At 59.5% G+C, this 14879-nt stretch overlaps 1 protein-coding gene across 1 annotated transcript in view; it reads right to left on the bottom strand.

Moving 5' to 3' along the window:
• Positions 1-14879, bottom strand: part of LOC121026818 (cadherin EGF LAG seven-pass G-type receptor 3-like) — a 36608-nt gene that overhangs the window by 13809 nt on the left and 7920 nt on the right. The window contains 29 exon segments of the mRNA XM_040469611.1: positions 174-1062; positions 1443-1643; positions 2214-2372; positions 2685-2800; positions 3076-3224; positions 3332-3448; positions 3886-4012; positions 4475-4554; positions 5000-5112; positions 5342-5516; positions 5723-5929; positions 6018-6144; positions 6368-6535; positions 7177-7223; positions 7225-7352; positions 7751-7906; positions 8178-8373; positions 8599-8808; positions 9033-9127; positions 10531-10632; positions 10949-11132; positions 11451-11571; positions 11680-11821; positions 11963-12134; positions 12501-12617; positions 13168-13353; positions 13770-13939; positions 14030-14155; positions 14417-14580. Coding sequence (XP_040325545.1) covers positions 174-1062; positions 1443-1643; positions 2214-2372; positions 2685-2800; positions 3076-3224; positions 3332-3448; positions 3886-4012; positions 4475-4554; positions 5000-5112; positions 5342-5516; positions 5723-5929; positions 6018-6144; positions 6368-6535; positions 7177-7223; positions 7225-7352; positions 7751-7906; positions 8178-8373; positions 8599-8808; positions 9033-9127; positions 10531-10632; positions 10949-11132; positions 11451-11571; positions 11680-11821; positions 11963-12134; positions 12501-12617; positions 13168-13353; positions 13770-13939; positions 14030-14155; positions 14417-14580 — 4944 coding nt within the window.

Raw genomic sequence — 14879 nt, 5'->3', positions numbered from 1 at the left:
CGGCTAATCACACCACCATTCCCCGCCAGATTTCTGCCCCCAGCCCATGGCACCCTGGCTGTGCTAAGCCAGGGCCAACCCACACCCCATTTTGTGGCAGAACACAGGCCAGGGTACACAGGAGGTTGCCTTAAGCTGATGAGGGTAAGGGCAAGTGGCTAGAGCCTGCTTACTCTGAGTCTGGAGATAGCTCTGAGATGCTGTGGGATGTGGCAGAGCGTGGTGTGGAGGGCCCAAGCGCAGAGGCTGTGACAGAAGGCGTGGCAGTGGTGTGAGGGCCCGAGGGCGTGCTTGAGGACTGCACAGAGGAGGAGAGAGCCGAGGAGTTGAAGGAGGCAAGGATAGAGGAGAGAATGTCCAGCTGCTCTGTAGAGGGGCCATGGCTAGGGCCACTGGCTGGGTCCTCCCTAACTCTGAGCAGCTGCGGGGGTGGCCCGAGGCCTTCTCGTGAGGGGTGCCGGCTAGGCACACGGTCCAGCTGCTCCCCTGAGTTCGATCTCCTGGACAGAGAATCCAGGGCCCGGGATGGCAAGAGGGGGTCCCTTGAGAGTTGCCGCTGGGGAGACTGGGGCAGAGGCGGGGGCTGTGGGTCAAGGTTCCGGGCACTGTGGGGCAGGGGCAGTGTGCTCAACCACTCGCAGGGCGCCCTTAGGTCCAGAGCATCCCGTGACCCGAAGCGGCCGGCCCTGGCACCAGGGTAGTCCCTCGGTGGCTGCCTCCGTGGTAGGGTGCTGCCCCGGTCCCTGGGCTCCAGGCGGCCTGGTGCGGCATCCAGGCGTTCTTGGGAACCTGGCCGATTCAGGGGATGAAGCATAGGGGCAGGGGCCTCCTCCAGTCGCTCACGGCTGAGTTGCCGCCGGAGGAGCAGGTCCAGCTGTTCCCGAGAGGAATAGCGGCTGGCTGGCTGCGAAAGGCTGCCTGTGGCCCCTCCAGCATAGATACGACCATAGGAGGCAGCTGGCACAGCACGGTGGCCCAAGGTGGCTGCACGGCACCAGGACAGCTCAGGGGCACCCCGGGTCTGTGGCACCAGTGGGTACTGCAATCGGTTCTTCAGGATGCCTGTGTGAGGAACAAATGGGAGTAAAGTAAGTATGTGGGGCAGGGGGTGGCAGACACTCCCTGGGTCTAGGGATGCAGCTGCCCCTGGGATCCCTGTGACAAAGGGTTGGAGACAGAAACCCTTGGCAGAGGCAGCCCCTGGGGATCCCACTGCGGCAGCAGGATAGGGCTTAGAGTGGGAAGGCAGTCATCCCCTGGGTCGGGACAGCCTCAGTCTCCAAGGTACAGGAGTAGGGGCAGACCTCCCCTTGAGATCAGAGGAGGAGCAACCCCCAGGTCCTGGCAATGCAGGTGAGGCTCAAAGGGGCAAGAATCCCCTGGGCTGGGGTAGAAGCAGTCTCTGGGGTCCCTGAAATACAGGACAAAGTCAGGGGTCGTACCTTTCCTCTGGCGCTGGGCCCGGCCCAGGGAGGTTTCATCTCCACTAGTCAGGGCCAGGTCCGGCTGGTTGTTGTTGGCTGCGTCCTTGCTGGTGTCCAGCCCCAGCCGCCTTTCGGAGCCCCAGGTCTGCAGAGCACAGGGAGTGGCCTCACATTCCCCCAGGGCTGGCCAGTAGGACAGAAGATCATTGCCATCCACGTCTGTGGAGCCAGAGCAGGTTACAGGAGCCTCTGAATTGACCCCATTGATTCATGACCCCTGTGATCCAGACTCAGTGACCACTCCCCTAACCCTGGCCCTAATGACTCCTGAAACTCTGGCTGTACTGATTGAGCAGAGGTAGGAATAAAAGAGTGTTTCTCAGAAATCAATGGACCCATGCAGAGGGTTACTGGTGAGCCTGCCACTCTGGAGGTGGACAGAGAGTAGGGGTGGGGGGACTTGATGGCTGAGGGGTCAAGAAAAATCCTGGAAGAAAAAACCAGGCTGAACCCCAACCCTCATGGAAGAAGAGGGGCTGGAAGAATGACATGTCACCCTGTAACATCCCTGACTCTGACCTTGACCTTGTTGCCCAGGCTGTTCCTGGACCTCTAGCCAGCAGAACCACTAGGAAGATAGGGAGAGGTGTGCAGGGGCCTAATGATGACCCCAGGTTCCCAATAGGCTGGTCCCAGGAATCTTCAGGGGATGTCAGCGTCCCTAGGTCACACCCAAGTGGAATATGGGGTATCCCTTGGTCACCCATGGGGTCAGAGATACCCCCTCACCTTTGGGGTGAGTGAGGAGCCTCTCACTCTGGGCTGCCCGGCGGAGTGGACGCTGGAAACGCCCCCGTGTCCGGCCATTGTCCTCGCTTTCTGAGGATGGAATGGACAGACTTCTCTCCTCCTCCAAGGACAGGTCGCTGTCAGAGTCAGAGTCTGCAGCTAGAGTTGGGAAGATCAGAAGGAGGAAGGCACATCAATGGCTCAGGGAGATGAGGAACTTGGGGGTCAAGAAAGAGCCTGGAGCTGAGGGTCTTGGGTTAGCTACAGCAGGGAGCTGGGGCTGGGGACCTAGGTAGAGTCTGCAGTGGGGGTCAGTACAGAAGGGCTGGGACTTGGCAGGAGAACGAGGTGCCTCCTGGGGCAGTGACCTGTGGGGAGCTCGCCCCATTGCAGTCAGCTGTTGCTCTCAAGAAAGGGAAATGGTGGGGAGATCCTCTGCCTCCCTTCCCCCGCCCCGGCCCTGGCCCCTACCTCCACCAGCATCTCGATGGAACATGGCCACATCCAGGTCAGTGGGGCCAGCATGAGCCTGGAGGCTGTGGTCAGTGTGGTCAGCAGCTGAGCCATGTCGAACCAGGACATTGTCCCTGGAAATGCAGGAACCGCCCCCTCCCATCAAAGAGGGATGTGATGGGGTGCTTTGGAGGCTGGGGTGGCTGTGAGCACATAGCCAACTGCTGTGGAATGGCTCTGAAAGCACCCCTGGGTATGTGGCAAGAGGCATCTAGGGCAGAAGCAGTAGCGGGGAACCAGGTGCCAAGATGGGTAGAACCATCATCCCAAGACCAGCAATGTCACCCTCTGGTCAAGTGGGACTGGTCTGAGCTATATGTCCTCCTCCCAAGAAGGCTGCTCTGCTCACCTGAGGTAGCCGCGGCCCCGCTGGCTGTCTTGGTCCTGGGTCCGGCCAGAGCGAGCACTGCTCACTGAGGAGACAGTGGAGGCACCCAGGGTGATGCGGATGAGGCCACTCTCTTCAAAGAGGGCCGTGTTGTTGTAAGCCCCGTGCCCCTACGGGAGGTGGGTGCAGACAGGAGTGTGAGCCAGCTCTGGAGAGGCCTCCAACCCTGGCCTCTCGGGGCCCCCGGCCTGACTCCCCAGCCCTGAGAGCCCCTCACCGTGCCAGGCGCTGGCCTTGCCTCCTCGGGCGTTGCCTTTCTAGCCAGACAGGCTGGTGTCCAGGCAGCCCGGGCATCTGCATTCAGGACACAGAAGAGCAGCAGCACTGCCAGGCCCTGTGTCAGTAAGGGTCAGCATGGGGTCAACGAGGGGTTACCGAAAGTCAGTGAGAGATCAGAAATGAGTCACAGGTCAGAGGAGGGCCAGCAGGGGGTCAGTCGAGGCTCATATAAGTCACTGTGGGTCAGCAAGGGGGATCAGTCATTGCAAGTCAGTGTGAGGGAGTGAGGGGTCCAGGGGTGACCCAGTAAGGGAGTCAGCGAGAATCTCGGAGGCGTCAGAGTGGCCCAAGTGACTAAGTCAGTGGAGGTCTGTGTGGACCAGCAAGTGGCCAGGAGCCACAGTGCTGGGGAAGGAAGTCCAGGACGGGCACCCTACCCGGCATCAGTCATCCAGAGGAGTCAGCTCTAGACTGGGCTCAATGGCCTGCCCAGGGTTTGGGCCACCCTGCTGAAGCCCCACCAGGCCGGAGGTGGGGAGGGGTGCCAGTTACCTGGAGCCCGCAGAGTGCAGCATGGAGGTAGTGGAAGGCCAGGACACTGTGGTTGACTGCCAAGAGGCCGAAGAGCCAGGAGGCACTGACCAGGAGAAGCAGCAGAAAGCAGCTGCGAAGGCTCCTGCTGCGGAACAGGGAAGGACACAAGGGGACAAGCATGCGTCATGCAAGGCTCATGCGGGAGACACACAGGGGTCATGGAAGGACAGGAAATCACAAAGGAACATGGCGGTCTCCAGAGGACACTAGGGGAGACGGGAGGTCACCAAAAGAACCAGGAGGATAGTCAGGGAGCCATGAGGGGACATGGGGAAAATATGTGGGAAGTAGGGGCGGGCTATGAGAGAAGCGTGGGAGATAGGTGGGACACGGGGGCAGGAGGCACAGTGAGCCACCCAGACCAAGGGAGACTCAGGGGAGACAGCAGGGCAGAGCATGTGTGGGGCAGAGTATGACGAGGGCACCAGAGAGGGGCTGGCCAGGGCAGGTAGGACTTCATCTCCCCACCCAGAATCTGGAGCTCAGCCTGCCAAGGAAGGGACTGCCATTCTAAGAATCCCCCGCTTCCCCCAGCCAGACAACTCACAGCACAGAGGTCTTCTTGGCCTCCCTCTGCCCAGTGGAGCAGGATGTGCGGGCAGTGAGGAGAAGCATGGTCCCATTCATCTGGACCCATGGCCAGACATGTGGAGCAGGGGCAGGACAGAGAGAGAGACAGTGAGAGAGGGACAGGGACAGAGAGAGACCAAGACACAGAGAGGCAGAAGCAGTGAGAAACGCACATGCACACAGGCGCGCACACACACACACACACACACACACACACACACACACAAAACAGGGAGATCAGAAACAGAGAAGCACTTTGGCTCAGAAAATGTCCGAGATAGGGAACCAGAGAGGGACTGAGAAAGGGAAATAGAGATCCGCAGAGAGAGAGAGAGGCAGCCCAGTTTCTGACCCCACACTTCCCATCTCTGTGCCAGTCGAGTGGAGAACAGAAATTGAGGCCGAGGCCTGGAAACCTGCCAACTGCCACCCGGCACCCCTCCACCAACACCGCCGCACCTGCTGCAGAGCGCGCGGGTGGCACCAGGTACAGCACACTCACCACGATGACCAGGATGACAGGGCCTGCGAAGCTCCACATGAGGGGTTCGTGGACCGAGATCCAGCAGAAGTCAGGGTTCCCATAGCCCTCGGGATCCAGGCCGACAGCAAGGCCTGTAGGGGAGGAGAGGAAGGACTGAAGGGGTATGTTCTAGAGCAGCTGACCTTCTCATGCCAGGGGTGGGGGCACAGCAGGCTCCCTGCTGAGCACATGGCGTGGTGGGGGGCAGGGATGGAGGTTGGGGTAATGATCGGGGCTGGGGGCGGGGGCAGGAGTCAGGCCACGTGATAGGTACAAGCCAGGGGTCGCAGGCCCGGATGGGCCAGGGAGCAGAGCCCTCACCCAGCAGCACGGCAGGGACGCCCCAGCCCAGGGCGTGGTAGAAGCGCATGGCGCCGCGGTCCACATTGCGGGGCTCAACCTGCATGCGGTAGAGGTGCAGCCCCTGCACAAGGAGCCACGCGAAGGTGCTGAGGAAGAAGTAGTGCAGGAGGATGGCGACCGCAGTGCACACCAGCTGAAGGCAGGGTTGGGGGGCGTCAGCGCCACTCCTGCCTCACCCCGCTTCTGACCCCTAAACCACAGCACCTTGACCCAGCATCGTGCCCCAAACCCGGGCCCCAACCTGAGCATCCCTGACCCCTGACCCTGAGCTTTGGCTCCAGGACTTCCTGAGCCAGGTAAGGCCATCGAGACACAGGTCCCCTGGCCCCGACCCTGCACCTGGTTGTGGGTCCTGTGGATCCCCAGCAGGAAGAGGAGCTCTGCCACGCCCAAGGCAGCCGCCACGTTGGCATGGATCGCACGCATGTTGGACTTGAGGCTGCGCAGGCTCAGCAGGACCGCTGCAGTCAGAAGCAGCGCGGCCACAGACACTGCCATGACCACGTGCGTGAACACCGCCAGCAGCTCCAGGTCACCCTCCAGCCGCTGTGGAGACAAGGATGGTCACTGGGGGTGTTGGTCACCCCTGCCCTTTGGCCTGCCCACGTCCTCAGGACTCTGAACACAGTCCCACCTCACGGGGCGAAGCATCCATGAGAACTCCAAAGGTGCCTGTGCGGCTGCAGCGACATCGAGCATGAGACCCATTCCTGTGTACCAGCTCACAGTCCCGTGCCGTCCACATGCCATGCTGGTCCGCCCTGCAGCCACAGGGCAGTTAGACCTATCATCCCCTCGGGAAAGTGCCCCGTGGCCTGGCGAGGGGTTGTGACAGACAGTGGGGAGGGGCAGGGGGCCTGAAGCTGAGGAGCCACATTCCTCATTGGCCTGGGTGCCTAGGGACATTGGTAGGGGCCCCAGGGGCAGGCTGGGCTCCCCGGGGGCCAACAGGGGACCAAGGGTTTCCAGAGCGGAGGTCCTCACGGGCCAGGCGGGTCCCACTGCACGCAGATCGCCTTGCTCCGATTCGCTGTCTGTAGCAGGCGGAATTCCAAGCCGATCGGGGACTCTAGGACACCCCTTAGGAAGTTGCGTCCATGGAACACAGCCACGCTGACCACCGGGGAGTTCATAACAGGGTTCTGGGGGAGCCTGAGGAGACACCCCACCTGGGCTCAGACCCTGCTGACTTCCCCAAGCTCTGACTGCCTACATCTTGGTCTTCATGCCATCGGTATGCTGACTGAGAGTCGGGATGCCCCAGAGTGGATGCGATTTTGGGGAACCCCCTCAGCCTCCCACTGGGCTGACTCAAGACCCTGAGTCCAATGGCATAGCTAGGCTGTCATGGTTCTGCGGAAATGGCAGGTTCTCTGCAGCCGAGAGACTTCAGACTCACTGTCTACACTGGGGTCTATGGCCTGAGCAGCTTCAGACTGTCTACCTCAAACTGCCGTCCCTGCCACCCCGATCTGACCTCCATCGATTGGTCAGCCTGTCTTTGCCTGCCTCTGTTAGCCAGTCTGCCTGTCTGTACCCGGCACATGTACCTCTCCTTTATGAGACTGTCCCCACCTGTGGCTCTGTGCCTGTCTGCAACCCTGCACAACTCCACAGAACATGATTCACCTAGAAGCCAGCACGGACAAGGCTCCCTGGAGCTGCACATGGGAGCTGTCTCAGGATGACTGTGAACTTACTCATTTGCCCACGAAAAAATGGGTGCTAGACCGGGTAGAAGCTTACAGGCAACTCAGGGGTGAGAGGCCTGGAAGTAATGCCCCCCGTGGTACCTGGCGCCCCGGCGCTCGGCCTGGAACTGGGCAGGGAGCAGCCCCCCCCAAGGTGCGGTAAACGAGGAGGATGACAATGGAGATCCCAGGCTCAGGCTCAGGCTCCGGGGGGACCGGAGGGGGGCCCACACTTGAGGAGGTGTAGTTTTCCATGCTGCTGCTGCTTGTGGACAGAACTGCCAGGGGAGGGGGAAGAACCACTGTCAGTGACCTCTGACCCCAAGCACCCACAAACCCAGCTCTGAACCAACCCATCGCAGCATCAAGCATGGGAATCTCTTCCCTGTAGGTCCAGGTCTGGGAGATGGAGAAAGCAGGAACCCATGAAGGGGATATGGGCTCTCCAGGGCTGGATCCTGAATATCAAGGCGTGGGAGAGATCATCTGTGGTGAGGGAGAGAGTCCGGCGAGGCGAGAGCAGTGTGGGGGGCTGACATGGGAGGGTCTCACACAGGGGTCTGACGTGGCGTGGGTCTGACAAGGGCAGAACTGGCAGGAGGGCAATATACTATCTGGTGAAAGAGGTGGGATAGGGAAACAGGACCCGGGCCAGGGGTCACCCAAGGGATCTCACCTTCAGGTGGGGATGGCCGTGGGGACTGGGGAGGCAGCAGCACGTGTGTGTGAGGATCCCAGGCATCCTGGCCCCGGAAAAGGTTGCTGTGGTAACGAGGGTAGCGACGGGTTCCCCGGGTGGGACTGGGGTGCTCCATGCGGTCGATGCTGAGCACTGCCCAGGAGGAAGAGGGGTGAGACCCAACAAGGATCTCCTCCCCATGCAGAAGGCCCCACACCCTCCTATCTGCATCTTATACCCAAGTCCCACAATCCCTCACTTCATTGCTACCAGCACAGAGCCCGTCCCTGCAAAGCACTGAGGGAGGTGGCACAGCCTCCCGCTACTAATGTTGACATCAATAGCCCCCAGCCCCTCAGATTTCCAGGTCCTTGCCCTTTCACAGCCCCCTTCCTGCCTCCCCCCCATGCCACTCGCCACATACTGATGTTGGGCGTCACCAGCCCCACGGGATTCAGATATGTGAGCTCCATATTCCTTGCAAGCGTGGCTGCATACTCCTCCAGATGCTGCACCAGCCCTGCACTGCCTGGGGAGCCCCCAGGGGCCCGCTGCCCCAGCGCTGCCCACAGGTCCCCGGTCTCTGGGGCAAGCAGTGCAGAGCCAGCCCACAGCAGATTCTAGAATCAGGGAGATGAAAGTGGGCTCAGCCAGGTGAGGACATGTGAGGGGAGACAAGGCAGGTCTGAGGGTTATGGCTGGGTGCTCAGACACGCCCCAGCCGGCAAGGGGGTGGGTTGGGAGAGGACAAGGGAAGAGGGAGAGCCCAGGGCCTTTACTTCCCCAGGGTCAGGAGGGGCCTGAGCAGGGGTCCAGGAGATGGGGAGCACAGGAAATAGGCCCACCTCATTGAAGTGGGCATCCTGTGTGGCTGTCAGCCCAAAGCCCTGCTGGTGACTCTCAAAGGCCAGCAGGTGGGCCAGCAGTCGGGCAGTGACTCGGACATCTTGACTAAAGTAGTGGTCGGTGTGGCCAGTCACCTCCCGCAGCCTTTGGGCCAGCTTCTTGGCCTCCACAGTATCCAGTGCTGTCTTATTCAGCTCTAGGCCATCCAGCTGCCAGGACAAAGATGGGGATGGTCGCTCTGTGGTCCCTTAGGCCTTTCTCAAAAGCTTCACAGGAAGAAGGGTTTGGCCAGATTAAAGGGCAACCAGGAAAAGCCCAGGAGGTCAAAGGCTGGGGTATGATGTCTGGGCCCCAGCCCAGGCCTGGGGAAGCTGAGGCTAGGGCCAGGGCTAGCGCAGGTCTTGAGTGCAGGGTCAGGTCTGGGCAGTCTCACCAGCAGGTTGAGTTCTCGAAAGGCAGGGGAGGTACAGTTGAAGAGGTCAGGCTCCAGCCAACCCTGGTCCTCATCACACAGCCTCACAGCAGCACCTAGGGACAGGTGAACCATGGTCAGGCCTGGGGCTGGAACACCTTCACTGATCTGATGAGCACAGCACCCTCCCCCAACCCAGGGGGAGCTCTGAAGCAGAGACCAGAATAGTAGGCATCTGTGGCTGGACAAGCTCCCAGCCCAAGCAGGTCCCAGCTGCCTATCAGTCTCAGGGGGCCTGTGGGCCATTCAGAACCACTGATTACATAAAGCAGAGCAGAAAGGTGCGCGCTCTCTCTGTCTCTCTCTCTTACACACACACACACACACACACACACACACACACACACACACACGGGCCAGAGCACATTCACAGACATGTGGCCCAGGGCAAGCAAACACACAGACCAGTGCCCACGTCTGCACATACACGGACGTGTGGATCAGGACAAACACACAGACACACATGCTCTCTCCATGTATGCACACACAGACCAAGGTTTCCAGGAGTATTGTGTGACCAAAGTGAGGGTGGGGTGAAAGTTCTCACACTAGCTTCAACTGTCCCAGTGGTGGACTCTGCTGCCCTCTTGCCCTTGTCTGTGAGATGGGGATGGGGGTTGAATGAGAATTGACCTGGGTCTTAAGAGAGCTCATAGCCACCAGCAAGAGGGACCCTAACTTGAACACAGAACCCCCCCCGAGACAGACACACAGACACGTGCACAGGCACAGAAAGACACACACATGAGCATGCATACAGAGATGATCTCTGTCCAGCCACTGTGGAGACCTCAAGCAGCAGGGAGGGTTCTGCAAGGACCTCAGGCAGTGGGGAGGGGCCCTCAGGCAGCAGGGAGGAGTCTATAGGGTCCTCAAACAGAGAGGAGGGCGTTTTTCGTGACTTTCGACATAAGAAAAGGCCTGAAGGGACCTCAGGAACTGAGGAGGGGGTCTGCAAGGATCTTAGGAAGTGGGGAGGGGTCTGCAGGGTCCTCAGGCAGTGGGGAGGGGCCTCTGAGGACCTCAAGCATCAGAAAAGGGCCTCCAGCATCCTCAGACAGTGGGAAGGGGCCTCCAGGGACTTCAAGCAGCTGAGAGTAGCTTTTAGAGACCTCAGGCAGTGGGGATGGGTCCGCAGGGATTTCAGGCAGCGGGAGGGGTCTGCAAAAGCTCTGGCAGTGGGGTGGGGGGGCGCAGCACACCTGAGCAAACACGTACCCCTTACCTGCACCCCGCAATCCTGCCCAGAAGCCAAGAGAAACAGATGGAGGCTCAATGAAGGGGTGGGGAGGGACCCAGACCCCCTAGGAGGTATTGAGGAGCCCGCATGGACCCCTACCCCACTCCCACTTCTTTGCAGGAGCAATGCCACCCAACTCAGGAAAAGAAGTGGCTCCAGCAGTCGGAGGCCAGACCTACTCCCACCCTCAATGATGCCCCTGCCCCCCCAGGTACTCACCCAGGGCCCCTCGAGGACAGGGCACGGAGGCCATCATGCCAAACTTGGTCTGGGGCCACCACACGCCAGATCTCAGGGACTTGGGGCAGGCATCATAGAGCACTAAAGAGAGAGGAAGCACTGAACCAGGCAGCCAGGGACTGGGGAAAATGATAGCCACACCCACTACTCCTTTACCACCCACATCAGACCCACTATCCAGCACTCCCTCTCTGGCCTTACAGGAGCTGGCCTGTCAGGTTCTGTAACAAGTCATCAAAGTATCTGGGACAAACGTGGGGGGGCGTCTAGGTATCAGTGGTCTCCTTCAGGAAACACTTCCCAGAACCCTACCCAAGGAGTCAAACATGCCAGAAAGCTTGGTGGCAGCATGCCAGAGCCAGCCCTCTACATGTGGAGCTGCGTGGAGCCTGCTCACCTCGGCAGCCACTGGCCGTCACCTCCGCAAAAGGACTGTCACAGCTGTTGCACTGGCGGCCAAGGGCTCCTGGGCGACAGGGGCACTGCCCGCTGTGGGGTGCACATGAACGCGAGGTGGAGCCCACAGGGTAGCAGTCACATGGGAGGCATGAGTCGCTGCCCCGTGGTCGGTAGTGGAACTCCTATTCGAGAATGGATCAGGGGCCTGAGGTCAGAGATCGGGGCTTAAGGTAGGGGTCTCAGGTCAGGGCTTGAGGAATGAGTGGAATCAAGGGCAAAGGGTCAAGAGAACAGTACTCACAGGCCAGAAGGAAGATTGGGCTTCAAATGAAATGTAAGGGAGGAATCAGACATCAAGGACTAGAGGTGGCAGTTAGATGACAGGACAGGGGTAAGAGGCTAGGGCCTAAATCAGGTGGCAGAGATCAGCAAGCTCGATAAGAATCACAAATCATGGCTAGAGAAAAGTTAAAAGGTCAGGGGTCAGGGGCCAGGCATACCTTGCAGTGACACTGCCCATTTGTCTTGTTACAGTTGGGGTCAAAGCCCTTGTGAACGTCACAGTTGCAAGGGCCACAGGTTGGGCTCCCCCACCAGCCCCGTGGGCACTGCTGGTCCATCCTGGAGGTAGACAGCCAGGTGAGATGTGAGATGCCTCCGAGATATCTCAGTGACAACTCCCTCCCCCCACCCCAGGTCTTTCCATCATCTCAGTCTCCAGCCCCTCACCTGTGCTCACAGTGGTGCCCGAAATAGCCACCTGCACAATCACAGGTATAGCCATGGGGAGCTCCTGGAAGGTGGCGGCATGACCCCTGGTTCTGACAGGGATTCAAGAGGCAGGCGTCCACACACCCTGGGCCATAGTAACCTGCAGGTTGGGTCAGCGAGCTCAGGACACTGGCCACAGAGCATGGGAGGAAGCAGGTACCTGTCCTTCCAGTGATCCCAGTCTTTACCATGAGCCCCCAGTTCCTACCCAAATCCACCCTGCCCCACCCCCAATTCACACCTGGCCAGCAGGTACAAGAAAAGGTCTGCCAGAGGTCTCGGCAGTCAGCGTGGGGTGGGCAGGGTCCAGATGCACAGGCGTTGGTCACTATACAACCAGGTTCCACGTTCACTCGGTGGCTAGGAGGAAGCAGGGCTGGGGATCCCGAGGGCGTGGGGCCGAGCCATACCCCCTATGGACACAGCCAGCAAGGTGTGAGCCCCATGTCAAAGCATCTCAGCCCCTACAGAGCCAGCCACCTGACATGCAGTCTCCCTCAAACCCCCCAAAAAGCCCAGACCCTGACCCCAATATCCCCAACTCAGCCCCCCATGGGACCCCTAATCGTGCTGTCCCTGACACAGACCTCTAATGACCCTTGATAATGTAAGCTAGACCCTCACCGCCAACAGCACAGAAAGGCCTATCTCTGATGGCTCTGGGTCACATCTCCCCATGCCAACCCCTATGTGAATGCAGCTTTTCAAGTCCCAAGGTGCTCCTGACCACTGACCATGCACCCTAATGGCCCAAATCATGTTCCCATGCTGACCCCCACCTGGATACAGCCAACCAGACCCTGAGGAACCTCCTCTTCACTGCTGGGGGGCAGGCCTCCCACATGGAGTCGCTTTACCTTCAGGCCCTGCAGTTCACTCCCCACTGCCATGGTGTCCTGGGGGAGGGGTACAGTCAGCACTGGGGGTGTGGGGGCACCTGATGGATCCCTGCCCTACCCTAGAGTCAGTCTTGGCCTTGTCCTAGCCCTGCATGACCATCCTCTGTCCCTCTGGACCAGGATAATGGTCTGGGCATGTGCTGCCCCTGAGTGCGGAGGACCTGCTGGAGTGTGGGGGATGGATAATAGCAAGGTTTCAGTAAAGAGCTGGGCTCAGACAGGCCTCTCTTTCCTGGACCCAGAATAGACCCTGAAATTTCAGAGCTTTGAGACAGGGAGATCAGGGCAGAGGCCAGAAGGGGTTCCCAAGAGTTAGGGAATGTACTGGCTGCAGAGGTACCCCAAGACCAGGCCAGAAATCTGGATAGCCTCTCTAACCTGAGCAGGCCTGGCTGGCAGGGTGGGCTCAAAGCAAAGGCATGAGGAAGGGACTGCAGGGAGAGTGATGTACAGTGGAGACAGTTGAGGGGATCTGGACTAGAGAGGGGTCAAATGAGGTGGGTCTGGTTGGGAGACTAACGGACTACCCAAGAGTCAGAGATCAGACCTGGAAGAGGCTATAGTCCAGTGAGACCATGAGGACATGGTGGCCCCGCCGGCCACCTGGCTCCTCCTGTAATTCCAACCGCAGATCGTGCCACCGGCCATCACTGACAGTCACCTGGTCCAGAAGGAGGTGGGCAGCACGGCCCGAGCCCCTGGTCACTGTCACCGACAGCAACCCCCGATCCAGCTGCAGATAGAGAAGCACAGCCCTGGGGTCAGGGCCCCAAGTTGGGCTGGGGCCTGGAGAGTCAAGAGGTGAGATCAGGGGGTTCAGACATCAGAACTGCAGGGCTAAGGCTATATCTGGCACACAGGGCATTGTGCCATAGGGACACCATGTCCCTGAGAGTGAAGTTAGGGGACTCAGAGGTCAAGATCAGGGATTATGGATTGGTGCAGCTAGCACAAAAAAAGATATGCTGGGGCCCTGCACCTGCAGAGGATATTATGGTGGGGAAGAGGATCAAGGGCCAGGGTACAGAGCAGGGTCAAGTATGGTCAGTACACCTGGCAGGACTAGGTTGTAACAGATCAGGAATGTTGCTGGTGGCATTAGAGGTTGAGAGTTGAGGGTCTAGGGAGGGGCCAGGAGGACAGACACACCTGACAGAGGAGTGTGCTGTGTGGCCCAGCCTGCACTTGCATCAGGACCCCCTGAGTCGCCCGTGTCCGAAATGCCAGCCCCAGGTACCACGGCACAGACACAGTCATGTCATTTCCAAAGTCCCAGCTCAGCGTCCCATTGCCACGGAAATGATGGGGATGGGCCATGGCTGGGGGGATAAAAGGAAGAAGATCACAGGTCCCACCTGAGGAAAAGACCTTACCCTGCAGGCCCCTCTTGCCCCATGATGCCCACTCACTGAGCCTACAGTCTTTGCCACCGAAGCCCACAGGGCAGTCGCAGCTGAAGCCACCCCAGCGTTCTGAGCAGAAGCCGCTGTTCTTACAGGGACCCGAGTCGCAAAAGTGCAGCTTGGCCTGGCAGCCTGGGAGAGGAAGGCACATGGCAGATGTGAGAACGTGGGGGGCAGGGGGCACAAGTATTAGACAGGACACAGGGGTCCAGAGGGGCCAAAGTGGCCATGATTTTAGCCCCAGATTCTCTCAAGATGGAGTTGGAAGGAGACAGGCCCTAAGGGTTAAGCTACGGCACAATGTTTGCCAGCAAAGGAAACAAGGATGAGGTCAGATTTGGAATCACTCCACATAGCCCTCTTCCCCCTCCCTAATGTGGGGACATGGCCTACCTGCCATGGTGCCATTGTTTGCAACGAAGGCTGCCATGTCCATTCGGCGGCCATCAATGTACAGATCCCGCATGCATCCAATGAACTCCTTGTGCGACACGGGGAAGTTCTCGGGGAGGTTGGGGACACCCCCCAGGAGCAGAGGGCCCGTCAGGTCCAGGGACCTGAGGATCAGGGGTCCTCATCATTGTTGGGACAGAGGCCAAGGTAGGGTTGCTCCTGAGGGCCACAGAAGTGGGGGTGGGGTGGGAGTAGGACTCAGAGGGTAAAGGTGATTTAGGGGGGAAGGTAAGGCCAGGGAAGAAGCTGGGGCCTAACTTCAGTTGTGGGGGTGCAAAGGAGAGCTCAGGATGGGCAGATGGTCTAGGGAAAGGTGAAGGGGAGTGGCTGAAGGCTAGGATGAAACAGTGAGGCATTTGGGTGGTTGGCGAAGAATCTAAGGGGATGTGGGGCATTAGGAAGG

Source organism: Herpailurus yagouaroundi, unplaced genomic scaffold, assembly GCF_014898765.1.
Source record: "Herpailurus yagouaroundi ecotype Mexico unplaced genomic scaffold, PumYag 162541, whole genome shotgun sequence".
Classification (NCBI taxonomy): Eukaryota; Metazoa; Chordata; class Mammalia; order Carnivora; family Felidae; genus Herpailurus; species Herpailurus yagouaroundi.
The sequence above is the reverse complement of the archived record's forward strand: the minus strand, read 5'-3'. Positions and strand labels throughout refer to the sequence as shown.